Source organism: Akanthomyces muscarius, chromosome 1 (genome assembly GCF_028009165.1).
Source record: "Akanthomyces muscarius strain Ve6 chromosome 1, whole genome shotgun sequence".
Classification (NCBI taxonomy): Eukaryota; Fungi; Ascomycota; class Sordariomycetes; order Hypocreales; family Cordycipitaceae; genus Akanthomyces; species Akanthomyces muscarius.
In genome coordinates this window covers 2,690,883-2,714,052 of record NC_079241.1, presented here as the reverse complement: position 1 = coordinate 2,714,052, position 23,170 = coordinate 2,690,883, and the positions used below count along the sequence as shown (strand labels likewise).

Sequence of the window (23,170 nt, the reverse complement as noted above, 5' to 3'; positions counted from 1 at the left end):
TCGCCTTTACTCTTTCTTCTGCTCACGCTTTGTTTCCTCGCGTAATTCTCTCGCGACAGTCATAAACTGACTTGCGCCAATGGCAGTCAGAACGTGCCACCATCCATGGAACTCAAACAGCCAGGCCCAGGGCAAGCCGACCCGTTGGCGAATGTCGCGCAGAACTTGGCAGAACTCGAGATCGATGTTCCAGATGCCGTATCCGACGATGCAGATAAACAGTGCCGTGATGGCCCGTTTGCTCCATTCGCGGCTCTTGGCCTTGGGCAGTGCAGGCTGCGCCCAGTGAAACAAGTAGAGACTGCGTAGAATAACGACTCCAACGCCCGACAGGAAAGCAATGACCTGGTAGATGATGAGAGGAGAGTTGAGGTAGAATGCGGTAAATGATACAAAGATCACTGTGAGAACCGCGGAGATGGCCTTGGATATGGCGGGCGTTTGTCGAACAGTCAGGGTGGCTTGAAGCATCGACCAGATGAGCAGCATCATGGAGAGCTCGTCGACGAATTCGAGTGCTTGGCGCAGACTTGCGTGGAAGAGAAAAGAGCCGACACCAAGAACAAGAAGAGAGATGGACATGAAGTCTAGCTTTGGGCTCAGGAGACCACGGCTCCCCGGGCTGTACATGTATTGCAGCGCATAGTACACTGTGTCACGGAACGATCGCGTCAGCAGCAGTCACGGCAGAAAGTAGGCAGCATGTCTCCGCAGAACGTACCATAGGCAATATTTGTCAACGAGTTGATGAATTCGGCGAGGTAAAATGTCAGGACGTAATCCTCCTCGCAGAAACTAGCTCACGCGTCAGTGCTCTAGCCGTTGATTAGATCGTCATCGAACGCTCACTTGGCGCGACTCGTCGGCGGGCTCCAGGCTCCCGATAGAGCAAACGGATCGCCATCAAAGCGAATATTGTGATGGCCGTGACCCATGGCTGCGAATTTAGTACGTGTTGCGAGTAACTGCTCTCTCTGTGCGGGTGCAATGCTGGTTCAGAGTTTTGTGCGCGGCATCCACCCCAAGTTGAGGCGCAAAGCTGGTGGCGGGGAAGTGGACAGTGTTGGCTTTTACGCGGTCAACGGAACGGACGCAGAAATCGAGTCTACTTATAGAACGCGTATCACTGTAGAAAGCGAAAAGGAAAGGATTCTATCGGCAAGGATATCGTCACTTAAGCTTTTGTTGGCTCGTACGGTCACGCTAAATGGGGCAACGCTGCGAGCGCAGCTGGTTGCAGGACCGCGGCCATGCTAATTTCACGTGCATGGAGGCGCGTTTGTCTACGGGGAAACGTGGCTACAACTGAGATGTCATCGTTCGGATACTCGAGGCCCAATGCAATGTCTCGGTAGCGGGATGCACGGGTGGTGTCTTTGTGGTACTGGGCGAGCTCTCCGACTGTGTGGCCCACTTGAGGCAACCACCTTTTTCTAGCGAGGCTGGTCGGCGCGAAAAATCTCCACAGCTTCATCTTCGACGACCAGCAAGCAGATCTTTCCGACGGACCACGAATTCGACTCAGCAAACGCAATTGCGATCAGATACTCGGAATATAGACGATATACAAGGCGCGATTCATCAATAGCCACCTCGAGCGCCATGGCGACGACAGCGTCACGCGGGCTTCAGCCCAACTCTTCCCTCCCCGCCAAGGTCCAGCCCATACCGCCAAACCAAACGTGAGTTCCAGTTCCCCAGCACAAGGAAGCTCGCGGGCAAGCAAGTACTCATCGTGGATTTCTAGCCTCTATGTCACAAACCTGCCCTCGGCGAAGATACAAAAAGACGACCTGCGAACAGCGCTCTACATGCTCTTTTCGACCTTTGGACCGGTCCTCGACATCGTCGCCCTCAAGACCATGGCCATGCGCGGCCAAGCACACATCGTCTTCCGAGACATCCAGGCCGCTACACAGGCCATGCGCACATTAGAAGGCGAGGAGTTCCTGGGCAGAGCCATGGTAAGTGGGCAGCGTCCCGTGAGAGAATGAGCCCCGGTGCTAATCGTGACATCGGCAGAAAATCCAATACGCCAAGTCCAAGTCCCATTTCGTCAGCAAAATCGACGGCACCATGGCACTCCCCGCAAAGGGAGCTGCCGCTGCCGAACAGACCGAACTGCAGCAGAGCATCTTTAACGCACCCCCGGCCGGCACCAGCACGACAACTACACAGGCCAAGCCTCCCAGCGCTGTGGACCACGCCATGAAAGATGCTAGCGGCTCGCCAGAAAGTCGCGGGCAGAAGCGCAACCGCGACAACGAGAGCGAGCCCGAGGACAGTGGCGAAGACATGGCCATGGATGAGGATAGCGACGACGAATAAACGGTCGGTGTATTCAATAATGTTGTTGTGTTTAGCTTTGCTACCAGTGGAGATGTGAAGCTCACTACACCATCAATTCATTGGGTACCCAGAGGCTGACACAGCCACCGACAATTCCGAGCCATATGATGAGATAGTCTCGCTTTGTACACGGAAACGGTGTCATGGCATCAGCCAGCTGGCAGGGGTGGATGAAGAAGGAAGGCAGCCCAGTGACGGGGTGGTGCTAGGAAGCGTGTGGTTAGCATGTGGCGGTTGCATGGAGCACAAAGGTCAGCTATACTCACATCTGTGGATATGGCACCAATGCCCAGGCCCGCGCGGAGGGTATCTTTATGGCCATCAGGGACCAGCCGGCGAAAGACAGTGTCGACGTTGAACGCCGGCTCAGACTCGGGCAGCCCATGCAGGGTAAACCACAGGCACGGCACACGATACGTGGGATGAAGGTGAATCTCATACGTGACGTAGCCAATATCGGAACTGGCGTTTTGGGTTGGGATAACATGCTATATACCCAGTTAGAGACAGGATAAAAAACATGTCGGAAGCCTAAAAATATCTTTTTTTACGAGGCTTTGAATGGTCCTACCTTGTCCGACTCTTCTGTTTCCATCATCTCGGCGTCTTGCGCATTGGTCAGGTGTTCAGTAGCGTCTCCGGATATTGAGAAGCCGCCCAGGTCAAACGGCAGATCAACGTCGCCTTCCAGCGGGCGGACGATTTGTAGAAAGGTAGTGTAGCCGTCGTTCTCGTGCGAAAAGGACGTGGCCAGCGCCGTGCAGACATTGAGCTTCCATCTTCGTCGCAGCGGGCCGAGTGTAGCCTGGCGGTATCTGCTATCTAGTAAATGACAGGCTTCTGCAAATTCGGCCTGGTTGAGATTCGGGAAATGGCTAATGTCCGTCATGTTGGCCTGAATATAAATATGTAGAGTCGCTGGTGGCGGTTATTGTGTCATGATTGGCGCCACGTCTGCTAGTGCTGGAAAATATGCCGCCTGGGCCTTCGTAAGAAAGGTTCCTGGTTATCGACTTGATATACCCAGGTATTTACGATGCTTTGGTTCTCGAAATCGCCCGATATAATACTGGTAATGAGCTGCAAACCCCGTCCTGTGCGGTGCTTGTGGCTCTGTAGTGGAGCAGGCGGCCAGCATCGCCCGCGCTAAAAATCTCCTTGGGCCGTTGGCGTTGGCCGGCAAGCGGTTGGCAGAGAGGCTTACATGGCCTCTTCTAGGGGACAGCTCCACCACAGGAACGAGTTGGTTAGGAAGCTCATTTGATTGACGGCACTGCGTGGTCTGCGTCTGTTTGTTCAGAGGCGTGAATCTTCGTCCACTGCGTAATTGATTCCTGCTTTTTCTTGATAGGAAGAAAAAAAGCCCGTGCTCTCACCACTTGTCGTATCAGCAAGGGGAAGCCGTCATAAAGTACGTCACTAGCGGCCGAGCCTCCAACCAAATGATTCGCGACCCGTTCGACATCCACCGAAAGAACCTCTTCCAAATCACAGCACGGCGTGCTGCCGAAAACATACGAGATACGGCAGCCCAGTTCGGCACCAATGCGCTGAAGATGCCTTTTTCGATACCAAAAAACGTCCCCAACTTTGAGGATCCGCACCGCCGCCTCGAGGACAAGGCATGGTCCAAGGTCTCGGGCCGCGGCGGCGGCCTGCTGTCCGACGTCCAGCAGCGCGTCAACGGCATGTTCGAATCGGACGAGCTGCCCATGTACAAGGACAAGCCATACTACCACGACCGCGGTCGACACAGACGCTGGTATCGAAAGAAGCGCGTCGTCGGCTCGCTGGCCCTCGTCCTCGTGATCCTCTTCCACATCCTAGGCTGGCTGCCCTGGCAGTCGTCGCGGCCCAAGGCGGCGCGCGGCAAATCTGCGTGGGGCTTCATGGGAATCTCCAAGAACGAGGTGGTCAACTGGGACCACAGACGGGCGCAAGTGGTGGAAGCTTTTGAGCTCAGCTGGGACGCCTACGAGCGCTACGCCTGGGGTATGGCAGCAATTGTTCGCCATGCTAAACGAGTGCTAACGAACGATTCTTGGAAATAGGCTACGATGAATTCCACCCAATCTCGAAGTCCGGAAAATACATGGCTCCCAAGGGCATGGGCTGGATCATCGTCGACTCGCTCGACACAATGATGCTCATGAACCTGACGTCACGCCTCGAGCACGCCAGAGAATGGATCTCGAATTCGCTGACTTGGGACCAGCATCAAGACGTCAACACATTTGAGACGACAATTCGAATGCTTGGTGGTCTGCTCTCCGCCCACTACCTCTCGACAGAATTCCCCGAACTCGCACCGATCAAAGAAGATGATCCTGGCAAGCCCGGCGAGGACCTGTACCTGGAAAAGGCTGCCGACTTGGCAGGCCGCCTCTTGGGAGCGTTCAACACGCCATCAGGTATTCCTTATGCCAGTGTCCAGCTTGATGACTCCAAGGGCATCCCGTCGCATGGTGACATGGGCGCCAGTTCCACGGCCGAGGCAACCACGCTGCAGCTCGAGTTCAAGTACCTCGCCAAGCTGACAGGAGAAACGAACTACTGGGAGATTGTCGAAAAGGTCATGTCAGTCATAGACGACAACAACATGCCAGATGGACTGATGCCCATCTACATCTACCCTGCCAACGGTGAGTTCCGCGGCGAAAATATTCGTCTGGGAAGCCGAGGCGATTCGTACTACGAGTACCTCATCAAGCAGTACCTGCAAACCAATAAGAAAGAAAAAGTCTACCTTGACATGTGGAAGGAGTCCATGGCCGGTATTCGCAAGCACCTGTTGACCTACACGGAACCCTCCGGCTTCACCATTGTGGGAGAGCGGCCCAACGGCCTCAAGGGCGATTTGCTGCCCAAGATGGACCACCTGGTGTGCTTCCTACCAGGCACCATTGCACTCGCCGCCACCGAGGGCCTCACCGAGGCCGAGGCGCGTAAGCTGCCCACGTGGACCAAGCAGCACGACGAAGACATGAAGTTTGCGCGGGAGCTGATGCAGACGTGCTGGGGCATGTACAAGTACATGGCCACAGGCCTGTCGGCCGAAATCACATTCTTCAACATTGCCAACCCGCCCGCCGCGCCCGACGCGCCCCGACCGCACCAGCCGCCCGCCGAGTTTGACGAAGACCCCAAGGCGCGCTGGCGCCAGGACTACAGCGTCAAGTCCAACGATGCTCACAACCTGCAGCGCCCCGAGACGGTCGAGAGCCTATTTTACATGTGGCGCATCACGGGCGACGTCAAGTACCGCGAGTGGGGCTGGGAAATGTTCACGTCGTTTATGAACTACACGGCCGTGGAGGAGCAGGGCGGCTTCACGAGCCTGGACGACGCCAATGTCATTCCGCCGCGCGTGAGAGACAACATGGAGAGCTTCTGGCTGGTGAGTAGACCCCGCACACAAAATCTGGTGAAGTCGAGTTTAATGTGAGGACTGACACGGTGTTGTGAATTAGGCCGAGACGCTCAAGTACTTGTTCCTCTTGTTCTCGGACAACAGCCTGATGCCGCTGGACAAGGTTGTGCTCAACACGGAGGCGCACCCGTTCCCGCGGTTTGACATGGGCGACTTGTTCTCGACGGGCTGGCAGCGCAAGGCTCGCGATGCGGAGGGGAATATTATTGGCCAGGTAAAGGCGACGCCGACGGCGGAATGAGAAGTACGGCTATGAATACTGTTGGGTTAATTTGTACATTTACATGGAGGCAGCATAACGAGAAAAAAATTGGGAGGCTAGTGATATTGATGGATTGCGGCTTATTGTTAGCATTTTGAATACAACTGGTCAAATTGCATGGCATACAGTAGCCTGTCTGCCGCCTATAATTCGTGAGGAAATTTCCAGCGCCATCAATGATGGCGAAGGAAATGACTGGCAAGGCAACAATGGCATCAAGATGTCTAAGAAACGTCGGGCCTTGAGCCGGCAACTGCCCTCGGGGTCATGCTTAGGACCAGAGTGGTGTTGTGATTGTAGATTTAGGTAGTAATTCTCGATAGACATAGTGAGCCATGGGCATAAAGGCCTGCTCTGGATGAGGAGGGAAGAATTGCAGAGACATTCATGACTACCCACCGCGTCATCGTGTTCCGTCTTTGGTTATTTCTTGATGATCGCGGATAAATGCAAAGTAGATCGCAGACTTCCGACACATTGTCTAGCATCACCGCTACACCCACCAACCAAACAGCTTCTGCCCTGCTCGCTCTTTTCTCCCATTATCTTCCTCTTCACAAAAGTTGTGAGTATTATGATGATGGAACTCCTGCGTCATGCTAGACATGCACTCCTCATTTGAGACGGTTCGATCCAGCAAAGTGTTTAAACCACGTCGAAAGTATTTCTAGTCCTGTAGCTACTTTACTTCAGACGCCAAAAGGTTACAAGAGCCAATTTACTTTTCAGCATTAAAGATGAAATTTTCTATCATTCTACTTGCCGGCGGCGGCTTTTATAGCATGGCTGCTGCTGGACCTGCGGCATACGCGACCTGCCAGGCGGCCTGCTCGGCGAGCTTGGCTGCGGGCCCAGCTGCTGTTGCCATCTATGCGTCGTGCCAGGCAGCTTGTGCGGCGCTGCTCGCGGCACCGTGCCCCTAGCCCGGCACATATTCGTTAAATAGGCTGGCGAGATACTAAAGAGCTGGTATGTACACCAGGTTTGGCAGAGCGGAGCAAAAGCCAGCATAGTCTGTTTACATAGATTCGAAGTACTTGACTAACACTGTTCCTGCAGCTGTAGATCTATGCTTCGCTCGATAATAATAAAGATTGTTGGAAGTCAGGACTCCTGGGCAAGCGGCCCATACATATCACGTTTCCGACAGTGTCTGTAGTAGAGCATTTTGCAGTAGGAGGCGTCGGATGGCTGTTGCTTATGATTATACACAAGTATCCAAGCAACATCTAACCGGGAGAATTGCAAATGGAGGAGCATCTAGAAGAAAACAGTCATGTTGCACAAATATGGACTGTTTATGCTTAGTTAAAATTACAACAAGCGGTGTTCCCTACCCACTCGCCACATTCTCTTCGGCAGCCAAGTTATCTTTTAACAGCAGAGGAATTTCTTGAGCTCGAAAAACACCCTTTCCCGCTCACGGGGTCTGTTGTCCGATCTACTGACCCGGACCATGCCTCGGATCAGGCCCAGGTAAGCGGCTTCGCACAGGAACCTTGCTTTCCGACGCCAGGGGCACCCGCTAGGTACTTTCGCGACACTCGACGCATCATACACGACTTGGATCAACCAGCAGATACGGACAATTGCCAATCGCGAGGCAAGCGGCTTCCCAGTCGACAACTACCTCGCATTTCTCTACCGGCTAGCGGTGCTTCCGGACCTTGTCGCCGACTCGGTGTCTCGCAGTGGTCTCTTTTACCTGCGCCACTACGACGACAAGGGTGACTACATCCTGGTGGACGACGAACACAACATCACAGGCATCATCGACTGGGAGTTTGCCTCCGCCGAGGCTAAAGAGCTTGCATTCAGCGCGCCCGTTTTTCAACGACGCGGGCGCGAGGGCCTGGCCAAGATTGTGCGAGACGGTCGTCGCTGGCAGCGCTATCTCTTTTTCCTGGGCGGCGGGATGCCAAGGACCAAGGCGCAGTTTCGGCCGCTGTTCAAGGGTCTGAGGAAGAGCTTCAAGTGGGACGAAAAGGCAGCGCCGTTGTCGTCTTATGATGAATGGAAAGAGAGTGCATTGCGTGGATTGGCAAAGGGCGATGCTCAGGTCGACGCGCTGATGCAGGCAGAAGAAAATGCGGCCGCGGGGTGGTAATGTGGTCTCAAAGCAGCCTCCTTGGGCCAAGCTGTCGGCAAGAGGGCCGAGCTCACCCTTGTTGTTACCAGTAAGGGCGAGCCGTTGGCACACCGGACTCGCGATTGGCCATGGAGATAGCGGCTGGGAAGCCGTTGTAAGCGACTGGGTGGGAATGGTTCGACGGGATCTCTTGGGCGAATGGGACGATTTGCTCAGGATTTCGCCCTTGAGTGTGGAGAATGATTGTATTTTATTCCCAGAACATTATCGTATCTTGGGCAAATTTCGTGCATGATTGCCAAGCAAGACTGTCAATGCCTGGGCAAGCCTCAAACCTAGAGGGCGCCCTGCGGGTTGCCTTAATCAAGCACTTCTCCACTGTAACCCCCAGCTGGGCCGTGGCCCATGGGGGTTTTTCTTCCGGTCGCAGCCTCCTATCAGCGTCGTCGCAGCGGGGAAATGACATCCATCATTGGGCCGCCTAGCGCTCTAACGACTCAGGAGCTGGCAAACTCGCGTAAAGAATACAATTTCTCGGTTATTATTTCTTTCCATTTTAGAGAAGAGATTATTCGCATTGCCGGGGTTTTCATTCTTTTTACAAGTAGTCCAGAGCATCAATTGGCACACCGAGTCGCAGTGTTTGCCAGTTGCCGGCCCGGCTTCCCCCGCTCCGTTTGCTGCCAGGTGCCAGGTGCCAACGCCATTTTCTTCAGCCACCAGCCTCATAGGTATCATAGGTACGCACCAGCCAATCCTAATCCAGACGCCTGCGTTGGTTGCAAGTCATGTCCCTCCTCCACCAAGCAGACCCCCAGGCAAGCCACCTCTTCCCGTCCTGCTGGCACGGCGCATCTGCGCTTTTTTTGCAAGCTTCATCATTTCTCCCTCGTTAACTCTGCCTCGCATCCCCCATCGGAACTTCATGGATAGGACCATGTTGCGCTGCTGCCGCATGAGAGCCAGCACACTGCCAATGTAGTAGCTGTCACCGCCATCACGCTAGTCTCAACTGTGCTTCACGCTGCGTTTTGCCTCATCGAAGCCCTCAAACGAATGCCACAATTGGAAAGCCGGAATCCGTTGACCTCTTCTTTCTTTCACTGGACCGCTACGTGTCTGCGTACCTTCTGACTCGAGTTGGATATCGCACCGCATACACCGCCCCCAGTCTTGCATTGACGATCGAGACCACATTTACTCCGGGGACCCAGCCAACGCACGTCATTGCGGAATGAATACCCCAGACTGCGCGCAAAGCAGAAATCACCACAACTTTAATTTCCAACCGAATTACCACTATAGCCTCGATTCCAGGCCGGTGCTTGAGTTTATGCCTACTGCCTCGTCAGGCTGCAGCTGAGCGCTCGACGCCCAGCCGTACATACAGTGCCGCCTCGTTCTACTCGTGATACACCGCAGCAAACGAAACACAAGAGCAACAGCACGACACAAATCATTCCACTTCTCTACTCGGACCATCAGTCTTACTAGCCGTTTCCCTCCCCTTCTCTCCTTCGATCAGCCATGGCTTCTTCTCCCGGCGATATTGAGCTCGGTCCCACCAACACGTACAAGAGCAAAGACGACTCCTTCACCTACGGGAGCTCACATAGCATGCGCGAGCCCGAGTACGAGCAGCATCCGCCGCTGCGCTTCGAGCGCCTGGTTGACTCCTTTCGCCGCGACCCCAACTCGACCTTTCTCCTCGCCGACCACGACCACGACTCCGCCATTGCGCGCCGCCAGCATAACGGCTCCCACTACTACGATCTGCACCTCGCTACGCTCGAGAATGCCCACATCGGGCTCTCGCGGAGCCTCAAGGGTCGCCACCTGCAGATGATTGCGATCGGTGGCTCCATCGGCACCGGCTTGTTCGTTGTCTCGGGCAAGGCGCTGAATGCCGGCGGGCCCGCCTCGCTACTGATTGCCTTTGGCATCATCGGCGCCATGCTGTACTCGACCTGCCAGGCGCTGGGTGAGCTCGCTGTCATTTTCCCTATTGCCGGGTCGTTTTCGTCCTGGGCGACCCGGTTCCTCGATCCATCATGGGGGTTTGCGATGGGCTGGAAGTAGGTTACACGCCTGGTCCACATCCGCTTCCTAGTGTTTGCTAACATGGGCCGTAGCTATGCTCTGCAATGGCTCTCTGTGCTACCGCTCGAAATCATTGCGGCCTCGTTAACAATAGGCTATTGGAACGATAAGCTCACCAAGGCCATCTTTGTCACCATCTTCCTCACAACCATTGTCCTCATCAACATGTTCGGCGTTAAAGGTTACGGCGAGGCCGAATTCCTCTTTTCCATCATCAAAGTCATTGCCGTCATTGGTTTCATGTAAGTGCACCAGCTCTTAACTAGCAATATATCACCATATCTAACATATACGCACAGTCTGCTTGGCATCGTGCTCAATTGTGGCGGCACCCCTGATCGAGGTTACATTGGCGGCGAGTACTGGCGCGATCCTGGCGCTTTTAACAACGGGTTTAAGGGACTCTGTAGTGTCTTTGTCACCGCCGCGTTCGCTTTTACTGGGACGGAGCTTGTCGGTCTCGCGGCCGCAGAGACGGCCAACCCTCGCAAATCACTCCCCACAGCCATCAAGCAGGTATTCTGGCGCATCACGCTCTTCTACATTGTCGCCCTCACCCTCGTGGGCCTCCTCGTCCCGCACGACGACCCGCGGCTGCTCGGTGGCGACAGTAAGGCTGACGCTAAGGCATCTCCGTTCGTTATCGCCATCGAGGAGGCTGGCATTCAAATCCTACCGTCCGTCATGAACTCCGTTATCCTCATCGCCGTCCTCTCCGTCGGTAATTCCGCCGTCTTTGGCTCCTCACGCACCCTCGCCGCCCTCGCCAACCTCCACCAGGCGCCCAAGATCCTCGGCTACGTCGACCGTAAGGGCCGTCCGCTCGTCGCTATCGTCATCGCCGGCGCCATCGGCCTCCTCGCCTACCTCGCTGACGCAAACTCCCAGGGCAGCGTCTTTGACTGGCTGCTAGCCCTCTCCGGCCTCTCCTCCATCTTCACCTGGGGCTCCATCTGCCTCTGCCACATTCGCTTCCGCCGCGCCTGGGCCCTCGCCGGGCGCAGGGTCGAGGAGCTCCCGTTCCAATCGCAGGTTGGCGTTTGGGGATCCTACCTCGGCCTTGCCCTCAACGTCATCGTCATTGTCGCGCAGTTCTGGGTGGCCGCGTTTCCGATTGGCTGGAAGAGCATGTCCAGCGCGGAGATTGCACAGAATCTGTTTTTGAAATGGATGAGTGCGCCGATCATTATCATTTTTTACTTTGGGCACAAGATCTACTACCGCACGCGCTATGTGCCCCTCAGAGACATGGACCTCGACACGGGCCGTCGCGACTGGAACCTGCCCATCCTGGTGACGCAGGAAAGGGAAGAGCGTAAAACGTGGCCCAAGTGGAAGCGGTGGTACAAATTCATCTGCTGAAAATTTTCTCGGTTTTGCTTTTCTTGTCTTACAATAATATTTTCTGCGGCGTATTGATACCACTACAGAAATATGCCGCAGACTGGCATGTGTATTTGTTGAACTAATCTGAATATTTGGTGAACCTCCATCAGGCGTCTTGATTTGGTTATGTAGCATGATATAAACTGAAAATGGCACATATGCTTGAAAACAGCATCACAAAGTCCCGTTTCGTAGACACGTTTGGCAGTTCCTTCTTTTCTTATATTCATGTCTACCCTCTTGCGAGTCATAGATAACAACAAAAAAGAAACCAATCTAGTCAAAGTCAAGGGCTATGTATCGTATAAAGAAAGAATTGCCAACTTCATAAAGACGTAAAGGTTTTAAAACAGTAGAGAAAGCAGTAGAAAAAAAAGAAGGACCAAACTTTGCGATTTTTTTCCTCGGCACACAAAGCAGTACCATGAAGAGGGGGTAATAGTTGCAAAAGGCAATAGGGAAATCCAACAACAGTTGGCTTCTGGCATGTAGCAGGGTGCTGCCATTCGCCTTCAACAGACATCATTCGTAGTGCAATACAGGGCAAGAACAAGGAAGAGCAGCACAGATGATCAAGAAATAGCACTGCCAAATCAAGACATCGCTTTGCTGGCAGACAGCTCAGGGACGGTGCAATTAAAAGTCCCAGAAACCACCAGTCTTCTGAGCAGCAGCAGTGCCACGGCCTCGGGGATGCGCCTTGGGCTGCTCTTCTTCGTCCTCATCACCGCCAGTCATCCAGGCGCGCGAAGTACCCTTGCGGCCGCCCATACCGTCGCCGGCAATGTGAATTTTGACATCTGACTCATCATGAGTAGCTCCCTTCCTGGAGCCCATCCCGTCACCAGCAATGTGGATCTTCTGGTTGCTGCCCGTGGCGGCCGGAGCAGGGCGGGGTTTGTTGTTTTCTTTGAGTGGCGACTGCTCATAGACCTCCCAGTTGTGGTCCATGTTCTTGGCCATCTTTACCTTGCCCTCGGGAGCATGTTGGGTTCGTGGGGGTTGCGATGGTGACTCGTCTGCCATTTCAAAATGAGGGTTAAAGTCCTTGCTGCGATCCTTGAGGTTGGTGACGGTTTGCAGAGCACGCTTGGGACCAGGAGTGGGCTCGACCTCGTCAAAGAGCTGGTTCTTGTAGAGGCTCTGGCCTTCGTTGTGCATGGCGCCCCGTGGGAGTCCAACACGTTCCTGGCGCGCGTCCTTCTCGCCGTCATCCTGGAGCTCAAAGTGAGTCTCGGCATCGCGCCGGCCCTTGCCGCCGGCGTGGTGCTCATCGCCATCGTCAGCGAACTGCATGCTGGGGTTCCAGTGCTGGACGTCCTGCGAGCGCATGCCCTTGCCGGCGGTGGCCTTGGCAGGAGTAACAAAGTCGTCAAAAGACCATTGGCTGTCGTGCTTGGACTTGGGGCGGTTTTCAAGGTCGACACCGCGGGCGGGGGCGTCTTTGGGATCGGAGCCGTCAACAAAATCAAAGTGGTTGTACTTGGAAGGGTGAGGCTTGATGAATTTGTCGCCCTTCTTGGGTGTTTCGACCTCTTCGATGTCCTCCTGCTTGCCATCAAAGATGCGCGATGGTTGGTAGTTCTTGCCGGAGCCGGCCTTGCTGGGAGAAACAGAGCGATGGCGGCTGTGACCGCTCTCCTCCTCGGGCTCGTCGCCAATGATGTCAATGACAGAGCGCTGGCTGGGGCGGTGGCCAGCATAAGGTTTAGAGGCGGCCTTCATAGGAGTCGACTCAATTTCCTCTCTGCTTCCATACAGGTTGAGGGAGGCATGGGGGTCACGCAGAGCATTGTTCGAGTTGTGTCGAGTACGGATGACAACATCACTGTCGCTCGGAGCCGACTGAACACTCTTGCCAACAGTCTTGAGGCAGGACTGAATCTGTCGGAGCTGCTCGCGGCTGTCCTGGATGGGCCAGTTGCGCCCAGTCTTGCCAACGATATCAAGCTGCTTCAGGAGAGCACCCTGATCCCACTGCTGTCGAATCTGTACGATTTTGCCGCCGGCGTCGAATGAAACAAAGTGTGTCTAAGTGGTGGGCAAGGTCAGCAAGCCGGTCCAGATAGTTGGTGTCACTGCGACTTACAATGGGAACGTAGGCGGTGCGGTCAGACAGGAAGTTGTCTTCGAGCTTGGGAAGGTAGACGCCACCACTGGTAATGAATTCAAGAGCCGTGAGGACCTCGACGACAATGGCATTCTGGCCTTCGACAAGGCTGAGGACCTCCTCTTGCTTCTTGGTGACCTGTCGGCGCAGGGCAGTCAGGTGCTTGATGATCTCGGTAGCACCAGCGAAGTTGGACAAGGTGGTAATGTAATGCAGAGAGGCATTCTCAGCGAGCAGAGAGGAGCTCGGCGAAGCCAGGAACTGCTTGTAAGCCGCAGACATTGCGAATGCTGAATAAGGGGGTGGTCGGTGGGAGGAGGCGTGGAGGACGGATGGCGGGGCTGTAAGAGGACCTCGGGGAGCAAAGGGCAGCTGGTCGTCGCGAAACAAACAAAGCTTGAAGCAGCTGCACAGTTGTTGGCTTTGGATTGCGCAAGAAGTACTCAAGAGAGAGAGAGAGAGAAACGAGCAGCCGGAGGCCAGTTTAAATGGGGATGGAGGAAAACAAGGATCAAAACAGAAGCGGCGCCAGGAGAGGAAGCGTGAACGTGGGAGGCTTTGGCGGGCGCCGGCCCACAGGCCACAGGGGACCAGTGACGGGAGGGAGGGGCAGTCCCGTCCCCTTGCAGCGGTACCTGACTACTAGGTACAGGCTACAGTGATGATACGGTATCATGGCTCTTGGTATATTTTTGGTACCTAGTGATCAGGGTGTATGTCCTAGCGAGTTTCTGTGTTACAGCCTACCAGTAACAGCATGCGATAATACCAGTAACGCTGCGGGCTAGACCGTGGCCAAAGCTCTGGGGTAAATGAAAGGACAGCCGCTGGCATAGGGGGCTCCAACTTGCGCTGAGCAGGCCATGTCCGCGGAATGAGATGGAAATCTTAGGTACCTAGGTACAGTGCACCTTTCTGTGCGCCGGCCCTGTAATCAGGGTGGAAGCTCCCTGTTGTGCCCGCCAACGCCACTATATCTTAGGCTCAGCATTGTTCGTCGTGGGCGCAGACCATTCCATTGTGCCGACACATGCCAACGGCAGGTAACTGCAGCCAACCCTCCTCGATGTTGATCTATTACTCCGCATAAAACACCTCAATTTGCAATGCTCCAAGACCATATACCTCGTCGGCAGCAAGAACGATTTTTGATCCGTCTTGCTGCTGCTGTGCTGCTTGTTCTTCGGTCAACTTGCAACACGCCTGGCCACTTTGTTTTGACCAGTCGCGTTTGCTGGTTGCCACGGTACCGATTACCAGTGGCCGCCCCCCGTACAAGTAGTTACAAGTACAGTACAAGGGCTGCCTGCGCGGCGTTGGGTCCTATCTACCCAGGTAGATAGATAAAAGTCGCACCTGCTCGTGGCCTTCGCCACTCATGTATAATATTATACCCTCGGTAGCTGCGAATTGGCATTCGTTCTTCGTCACGGTGCCACCATTTGGACACCGGGCCATCGCCTCGGTCGTATGTACATAGTACCCCACGCGCACAGGGGCAGCTAACCTCAGGGGCAGACAGAGGCCAGACCCGCTGGCAATTGCGCAGATCGTTAGGTAGCGTGTCACTTACATGCTCAAGCTGTGGCGCAAGCCTGGCGAGTTGCTGGTAGCTTGTAGACCACCAGATTTTGCGGGAAATGCATGTTATTCATCACTTTGCGCCACAAGCTACCTCTGGAGCTAGTCATGAGAAATTAAGAGAAAACATCAGTAATTCAGATTGGGGCCTGTTATTGTTCTGCGTTCTATCCAGGAAGTGGTGGGTCTACGCAGAACAAGAGGAAGGACAAGTAGAGGAAACAACTTCGTGAAAAAGGCAAAAGATTCACAAGAAAGATCAATCCCCAGTGAACAAAAGTTCCGTCGACAAGTACAAATCCATGCCTTTTACCTGCAAGAGGAGTGTCTTGTATTGTCAGAAAGCCGAAGCTCGTCATGTTTCGCAGAGCTCGTGTGGAGCCACCAGCCACATTATTGCCTGCGCCACATTCCCGTCCGCCCCTGCGCCGCTCCCTTGCAAGGCGTGCCGCGCAAGCCACATGTCCAGTGCCTGTAAACGTCTGACGCAACGAGCTTCAGCTTGGCTTGGACACGCAACCGCATCGCCAAAATCTATTCGACTCACCGATGATCAGCTCGGTTGCTTGCGGAGGTCAGCGCAACTATCACCTGTGATTACAGTCTTTCCACACATACTACATGATAGAACAACTCCCAGCTCTCTTGTCACAATGAGGATCTGCAGCCCGCTGGCTGTGCCTTGGTGGCGTATCCTCCTGCTCTCCTGGCTCTGGACAATTGCCCTCGCCAAGGACGAGCCTAGCATTTCAGCATCCAAGATTGAGGGATACCCTCGCAACATCAACTACTTCGAAGACAGCGACTCGATTATATGGCACAACGTCGACACTGGCAACATTTTCTGGTCCGAGGATGCTGGCGTTCAGTGGGCCAGAGTCGCCGATGTCGATGAGGGCAAAGCTGTTCTGCTCATCATGCACCCCCATGAAGCCAAAACGGCCTTCATCCTGACCGCTGGCCAAGAGCATTACATGACCCAGGACCGCGGTAAATCCTGGTCTAAATTCGACTCAAAAGCGCCCCCGAGCCGATTCCAGCCCGAAGTTTTAACATTCAACGCCGCCGATCCGAAGCGCATGATCTTCAACGGCATGGACTGCGACGAGATATTTTGCGACGAAGCAGCTACATTCACGACCGATGGTTTCAAAACTGTACAAAAGCTTCGGGAAGATACAGCTGGTTGCTGGTGGGCCAAGTCATCGCCTGAATTTTCCACTGGCGACAAGGAACTCGACAAGACTAGAATTTTGTGCATCATCCGTGATGAGTTTACGCCTCGAAAGCAAGAACAGCGACTCGTTGTTTCGGACGACTTTTTCAAGAAGGAAAAGGGCGATATTCAAGAATTTGAGCCCGATCTCGACATCAACAAGCCTGTTCGTGGCGTCAACAATGTCGCAGTCGTCAAAGGCTATCTTTTGGTTGCCACAACTTCAGCCGGGAGTGATGAGATGGCTCTCTATGTGACGGATGACACGAAAAAGTGGCATCGCGCCATGTTTCCCAACTCAGATTCACACGAACACTCTCACGCCATCAATCAGGGTGCGTATACCGTTCTGGAAAGTACAAACTACAGCATCCAAGTCGACGTCATGACTTCGCCGCCCTCTAGGCCTATGGGTGTTTTGTTCACTAGCAATTCCAACGGCACATACTTTACCGAGAACATCCCATACACGAATCGTGACCGAAAGGGCCATGTCGATTTCGAAAACGTCAGCGGCATCCAGGGTGTCTACCTTGTCAATACCATTGAGAACGGCGCAGATGTTGACAAGCATGGCAAATCAAAGGTTTTGATCAGCAAAATAACCTTTGACGATGGCAGAACGTTTGAATCGCTCAAGGCTGGAGACGACACCATTCACTTGCACTCAGTCACGGAACTAGACAACATTGGTCGCGTTTTTTCCAGTCCTGCACCTGGCCTGGTCATGGGCAACGGAAATACCGGCAAATCCCTCAAAAAGGCTTCAGAATCGAACTTGTTTGTCTCGGATGATGCTGGTCGTAGTTGGAAACAAGCTCTTGAAGGCCAGCACAAGTACGAGTTCGGCGATTCCGGTTCCATTCTTGTTGCCGTTCAAGACTCATCCAAGCCCGATGTCGAAAAACTTTCGTTCTCCCTAGACCACGGTGAGAAGTGGGACTCTGTTACTTTTCCAGATGGCTTAAAGATTAAGCCCGAGTTCCTCACATCTGTGCAAGACGCTACCAGTCTCAAATTTCTTCTTGTAGGCTCTCGCAAGGGCGAATACCACAGCATCGCCATTGATTTTGACGGTCTGCACGAACGCAAGTGTGGCGATGATGACATGGAAGAATGGCATGCTCGCGTTGATGCCGACGGCAAGCCACAGTGTATCATGGGCCACAAGCAGACATTTACCCGCAGGAAGAAGAAGGCGGACTGCTTCATTCAGAGCGACTTCAAGGAGCCGATTGCTAAGACCGAAGACTGCGACTGCTCAGATTCTGACTTTGAATGCGATTACAACTTCCAGCGAGACCCCGAAGACAATACCAAGTGCAAGCAAACAGGCTCCTTGGTCATTCCTGAAGGCTCATGCAAAGAGCGCGATAAGTCCTTCAAGGGTTCCTCTGGCTGGAGGCTGATTCCTGGCAACACCTGCAAGCGGACAGGTGGCGCTCAGAAGGATGATACCGTTGAGCGCGAATGTAAAGATGGTGGCAAGGATGATGAAAAAGACGACGGCAAAGATGGCAAAGATGGGAAAGACGGAAAAGAGGGAGACGACAGCAACCCCGCCAATGGTGACGTTTCTCACAAGAAGAGTGACTTTGACACCGACTTGAGCGACTTTCAAAAGATCTATCTGGAACGCGGCGATGCCAGCTCGTCAAAGGACGAGACAGTCATTGTGCGCGCCGCTGAGCAAGGAAGTGGTGGTCAGTTGAAGGTCGATGCCCGTCTATGGCGCTCTCCCGATCACGGCAAGAAATGGGAACGCATTCTTGAAGGGGAGGAGATCCAGAACATCTTTCCTCACGCTTACTTCAATGATGTTGTCTACTTCACCACTGCCAAGGAAAACAAGGTCTTTTACACCATTGATCGTGGACAGAGCTTTCATCCGTTCACAGCTCCCTCTGAGCCGTATGAAGATGATGGTCCATTTAGCTTCCACCCGGACAAGAAAGATTGGATTCTCTGGGTTGGCAAGACGTGCGAGAAAGTGGGCAGCAAAGAGTCTTGCTACTTGAAGGCCTCTGTTTCAACTGATCGCGGCGATGACTGGCGCACCCTGCGAAAGTATGTCGAACGGTGCGAGTTCACTGGTAACTCCGAATACAACATTCGTGCCGAGAAGCAGATTGTGTGCCTTGCTCATCGCGAGGAGAATGAGGGCTCTCCCATGACAATCATCACCAGCGACGACTTCTTTGAAGAGGATGTGACCATGTTGGATATCGAAGTTAGCAACTTCATCACGATGAGCGAATACATCATTTTGGCCGAAAAAGACCAGAAAGCTGGAGGCGTCAAGCCCCTGGTCAGCGTTGACGGCAAGCATTTTGAGAGCACACACTTCCCCTACAAATTCCAGGAAGGTCATGAGAACGAATACACTGCTCTGGACAGCTCCACTCATGCTCTCAACCTATTTGTCAGGACAGATGATGGTGTAGACCACGAATATGGCTCCATTATCAAGAGCAACTCCAACGGCACATCATTTGTGCTCAGCGCTTCCAATGTAAATTGCGACCACACGCCGTATGCAGACTTTGAAAAGGTCGCAGGCCTGGAAGGCTTTGAGCTCATCAATGTCGTTACCAACCCTGGCAAGGGAGAAAAGACCAAGAAACTCCAAACGAAGATTTCGCGCAACGATGGTGCTGAATGGGGTTATCTTGCGCCTCCCAAAAAGGACATTGAAGGCAAGTCGTATTCCTGCAGCAGCTCGAAGGGTGACAAATCTTGCGCCCTCCACATCCATCATTACACGGAACGCGACGATAAGCGCAAGACATTTGCCGCGGCCACGGCTGTCGGCCTCATGTTTGGAGTCGGCAATGTTGGCCCGATACTCGGTGACATCAAAGAAGCGGACACATTCATGACTGCCGATGGCGGTATCAATTGGCACAACGTCAAGAAGGGGCACTGGACCTGGCAATATGGTGACCAGGGCTCCATTATCGTTTTGGTGGAACGTGCCACTCACGACAGCAAAGCTACTACCAACATGGTCTCTTACTCCACGGACGAGGGCAAGACATGGACCGACTACAGGTTCGCAGACGACAAAGTGACTGTGCTTGACATCACCACGCTGTCTTCTGGCACCTCGCGAAACTTTCTCCTCTGGTGCAGATCCGAGTCCGGCAAACTTTTCACTGTCAATCTCGACTTTACTGGCCTCACTGACAAGCCCTGCAAACTTGGCAGCCTCGGCAAGGAAGGAGGCGATCCCGATTACGATCTTTGGTCTCCAAAGCACCCGATGCAAGACGACGACTGTGTCTTTGGCCATGTCGCCAAGTACCTCCGCAAGAAGACGGACCGCAAATGTTACAATGAGCAGGACATTCAGCGACTGTACAAGAAGGAGAACTGTGCCTGTAGCCGACGTGACTATGAATGGTACGTACCTCGAATCTTTCAGAAATGATGCAAGCTAATCAAACCATTTCAGTGCCTACAACTTTGAAATGGACAACAGCGGGCAATGCCGCTTGGTGGAGGGATACGAGCCACTGTCTGGCAAAGAGTGGTGCGAAAAGTACAACGCTACGACGTACTTTGAGCCTACAGGCTACCGCCGGCTGCAGCTGACGACGTGCGAGGGCGGCAAGGAGTTTGACAAGACATCCACGGAGCACGACTGCGCCGGTTACGAGGGCGAAGTGGCCAAGAAGCACAAGACGTCGGGCGTGGCCATTTTCTTTGCCGTCGTCATCCCCATCGCGGCGGCCGTGGCAATCGGTTGGTGGGTGCATCGCAATTGGTCCGGCAAATTTGGCCAGATTCGTCTAGGCGAGTCGTCGTCGACGTTTGACAGTGATCAGCCCTGGATCAAATATCCCGTGATTGCCATTTCTGCCGTGGCCGCCGTGGCCGCTGCGCTGCCTGTTGTAGGCGTCAGCGTGTGGCGCTCCGCCGTCGGCGCGTACCAGCGCGCGGGCGGGGGCAGCGGGGGGCGCAGCTGGAACCGTCGCTTCACGACGAGGCAGAGCTTTGCGCGTGGGGGCGGGTATTCCCAGGTGGAAGATTACGATGGGGAGCTGTTGGGCGAGGACAGCGATGAGGACGTATAAATGTGGAAGATTAAAAAGACGGGAGCATAGGGAGTGTTTGTATGTTGTAGATAAAACCTTGTCTTTTATCTTTTGTATGAAGCGTTGAATAATTGTTTCGGTCAGACGTGTGACGGAATTAGTATAAGACAGGCATGGCTACCGTACGAAACTAATTGATGAGGTTTACTTTTTACACAATATCCCTTCCTCTTGACGCAATGGCCGAAACGTACGTGGTGTACAATAAGTTCGTTTACTTGCGTTCAGATCTACCTTGAAGGGGTAACGTGGGTGTGGCTCATCTGAGGTTAGTACGACCACCTCATTTGAGTGTGGATTACACCACATGGTACTCAGAGTCAGATGAAGTTTTTTGTCAGTAGCTTCTTACTAGCACAACACTTTACAGATTTAGTGCACGCTCTATGTCATCCTACATCTCTGTCGCCAGCCACGTACTGAGTTGCTCGCGTGTATTAGTGTACCAGCTCTTACTGAAGCTGCTAGCTAGTATCTAAATGATCTTTCTTAATTTTTTAATTTTTTTTTACCAATAATTTTTATTGTATGACTCTTATAGGGTATGTTGGAAAGTGAGTGTTTTTACTACCAGGCTGGCTGGTAGCTGATATCTAATTGGCTGGCTAGCTGGTCAACAGCGTATGGCTAAGCCAGTGGTGCAGGGTTTAGTTTGTGGCTATCCCTTTCGCAGTGGAGGAGAGATACACGTTCAGCAGGGATATCTACCAGTTCAGTTATGTATGGGTCTAGTGTCTCTCCTGCGCCACAGGCACTCAGTCACAGCTGCAATTTTCTGTGCTAGCCTAAGGTATCTGGTAAATTGTGACTCTGTGCTTGGTTAGGAACCCTATAAGTGACTTAAAACCTCCTCATCCACTGCCAAAGGGATGGCTTTGCTTACCAGTATAAGATACTGATAAGATACTGATAAGATATACCTACTTAAGGCGATCAAGTGGGTTTTCTCTTAGGTTTACACTCGGGTGAGCTGCAACGAATGCGGTATCAATGTGATATCAGTGAAGGAGTACTGAGTAGTGTAGGCATCAAGTGTTCAGAAATCGACTCGCTATCACGCCGAGCATAGCTGACAATCCATACTAGCATCGAGTATAAATGGAAGGGATATGCTGAATATTCGCGTGCGAAACACAAAAGACGTCTGTTACTAGTCTGAAGAAGAAAAAACTTTGTTCTTGCGCGCAATCTTTTACCTCCGGAACATACATCCTCCATGACTGACTTGCCTCGACTTGCCGACCTTGTGCTACTCCTTAGTCCGCACGATGCTGAAAGAAAACGGGAACACACCAGACTGCTCATTGCCAGTAGAGATAGTGAAGCGCTCTTGAAACGTAGCAGGAGGGCCCTCAGGAAAAGCACCTTGGTCGGGAAAGTACTGAGCTGGAGGACGCTGAACAGGAGGGCCCTGAGTGAAAGAATGCTGAGGGGGAAAATATTGAGCCGGAGGGCCCTTAGGAAAAGGACCTTGAGCGGGAAAATACTGAGCAGGAGGACGCTAAAAGGAGGGCCCCGAGTAAAAGGCTGCTGAGAGGGAAAATATTGAGCAGGAGGGCCCTCAGGAAAAGGACCCTGGGCGGGAAGATATTGAGCAGGAGGGCCCTCAGGAAAAGGACCTTGGGCGGGAAAATACTGAGCTGGAGGGCCCTCAGGAAAAGGACCTTGGGCGGGAAACTGCTGAGCTGGAGGGCGCTGCGTAGGAGGAGGCTGAGCAGCAGGGTGCTCGGCGTTGCTCACCACGGCCTCCGTCTCGGTGTCGAAAACATGGTCTTTGCGCACGAGAACCCCCGTGTCGGAAGTAGCGCCCTCTTGACGTGGAGCGGGAGCACGCGAGGCAGCAGGGTCCCCGGCAGGGCTGGCCGCGCGCCTCTCCCCGGTGTCAGCGGCACGGGCTCTCCTCATGAGACGCCTCAGCTCGCTGATGTACTCACGGAAAGCCTCGAGACAGCTCTTCATCCCGGCAATGTGCCTAGCGACAGCTGATATATCGTCAACGGACGAGCTAGGTGCCGTGCTCGCCTCTTGACGAAGCCCGTCTTTATGGTGGTTGGCAATGGCCTCTTCCATGTTGGCAATGCGCCTCAGCACCGGCTCCATCGACGGGGTAGCGTCGTCCGCGGGAGGAGTAGTGACAGGGCAATCGGACTCGGCCGGCATGATGTCAGACACAGCGACCCTTGCTGATTGCTATGGTGTTGGCCGTGAGCACAAGTTGGCAAATGGCGCGAGGGCGGGTGGGGTGACGAGAACGTATTTGATCGGGAGGCAAAAAGAAAAGAAAAGGCAAGATTGCTGACTCTGCGACCAAAGAGGCCATGATTGAATTGCCTAGAGAGACAAAATCTCTGGTGAGGGGATTTTGAGGTTTATATATACCTGGTGCGGCGATGGCTGTTGGTACGGAGCAAAGTGAATGCGTCCACACTCGAATCTGGCTCTGACTAGGGTACCTACATGGAGGATACATTAGGATACTTGTTATCATAGTGCGGGCGGCTGGAAGTACAGCGACGATTTAATTGCTTCAGGAAGCCTCGACGCCTGGCG

The 23,170-nt window shown here is 53.6% G+C and overlaps 9 protein-coding genes across 9 annotated transcripts; 5 read left to right on the top strand and 4 right to left on the bottom strand.

Moving 5' to 3' along the window:
- Positions 1-6: 6 nt before the first annotated feature.
- Positions 7-935, bottom strand: LMH87_005887 (uncharacterized protein; the record flags this gene model as incomplete). Its single annotated transcript, XM_056203685.1, has 3 exons — positions 7-650; positions 722-795; positions 850-935. 3 exons carry the CDS (start codon positions 933-935, stop codon positions 7-9), a joined length of 804 nt encoding a protein of 267 aa, XP_056059118.1.
- A 667-nt stretch (positions 936-1,602) lies between these two features.
- Positions 1,603-2,328, top strand: LMH87_005886 (uncharacterized protein; the record flags this gene model as incomplete). Its single annotated transcript, XM_056203684.1, has 3 exons — positions 1,603-1,682; positions 1,748-1,964; positions 2,023-2,328. The coding sequence occupies 3 exons, from the start codon at positions 1,603-1,605 to the stop codon at positions 2,326-2,328; spliced, it is 603 nt and encodes a 200-aa protein (XP_056059117.1).
- A 64-nt stretch (positions 2,329-2,392) lies between these two features.
- On the bottom strand, positions 2,393-3,238 carry LMH87_005885 (uncharacterized protein; the record flags this gene model as incomplete). Its single annotated transcript, XM_056203683.1, has 3 exons — positions 2,393-2,554; positions 2,616-2,837; positions 2,921-3,238. The coding sequence occupies 3 exons, from the start codon at positions 3,236-3,238 to the stop codon at positions 2,393-2,395; spliced, it is 702 nt and encodes a 233-aa protein (XP_056059116.1).
- Positions 3,239-3,791: 553 nt separating this feature from the next.
- On the top strand, positions 3,792-6,020 carry LMH87_005884 (uncharacterized protein; the record flags this gene model as incomplete). Its single annotated transcript, XM_056203682.1, has 3 exons — positions 3,792-4,341; positions 4,401-5,746; positions 5,820-6,020. The coding sequence occupies 3 exons, from the start codon at positions 3,792-3,794 to the stop codon at positions 6,018-6,020; spliced, it is 2,097 nt and encodes a 698-aa protein (XP_056059115.1).
- A 1,477-nt stretch (positions 6,021-7,497) lies between these two features.
- LMH87_005883 (uncharacterized protein) lies at positions 7,498-8,148 on the top strand (the record flags this gene model as incomplete). The annotated part of the gene is made up of 2 exons (XM_056203681.1): positions 7,498-7,517; positions 7,650-8,148. The coding sequence occupies 2 exons, from the start codon at positions 7,498-7,500 to the stop codon at positions 8,146-8,148; spliced, it is 519 nt and encodes a 172-aa protein (XP_056059114.1).
- A 1,509-nt stretch (positions 8,149-9,657) lies between these two features.
- Positions 9,658-11,592, top strand: LMH87_005882 (uncharacterized protein; the record flags this gene model as incomplete). Its single annotated transcript, XM_056203680.1, has 3 exons — positions 9,658-10,205; positions 10,263-10,472; positions 10,530-11,592. The coding sequence occupies 3 exons, from the start codon at positions 9,658-9,660 to the stop codon at positions 11,590-11,592; spliced, it is 1,821 nt and encodes a 606-aa protein (XP_056059113.1).
- Positions 11,593-12,252: 660 nt separating this feature from the next.
- LMH87_005881 (uncharacterized protein) lies at positions 12,253-14,008 on the bottom strand (the record flags this gene model as incomplete). The annotated part of the gene is made up of 2 exons (XM_056203678.1): positions 12,253-13,647; positions 13,706-14,008. The coding sequence occupies 2 exons, from the start codon at positions 14,006-14,008 to the stop codon at positions 12,253-12,255; spliced, it is 1,698 nt and encodes a 565-aa protein (XP_056059112.1).
- Positions 14,009-15,960: 1,952 nt separating this feature from the next.
- LMH87_005880 (uncharacterized protein) lies at positions 15,961-20,599 on the top strand (the record flags this gene model as incomplete). The annotated part of the gene is made up of 3 exons (XM_056203677.1): positions 15,961-16,297; positions 16,355-19,925; positions 19,978-20,599. 3 exons carry the CDS (start codon positions 15,961-15,963, stop codon positions 20,597-20,599), a joined length of 4,530 nt encoding a protein of 1,509 aa, XP_056059111.1.
- An 801-nt stretch (positions 20,600-21,400) lies between these two features.
- On the bottom strand, positions 21,401-22,780 carry LMH87_005879 (uncharacterized protein; the record flags this gene model as incomplete). The annotated part of the gene is made up of 6 exons (XM_056203676.1): positions 21,401-21,430; positions 21,504-21,526; positions 21,704-21,732; positions 21,817-21,863; positions 21,914-22,239; positions 22,285-22,780. The coding sequence occupies 6 exons, from the start codon at positions 22,778-22,780 to the stop codon at positions 21,401-21,403; spliced, it is 951 nt and encodes a 316-aa protein (XP_056059110.1).
- Between the last annotated feature and the right edge of the window lie 390 nt (positions 22,781-23,170).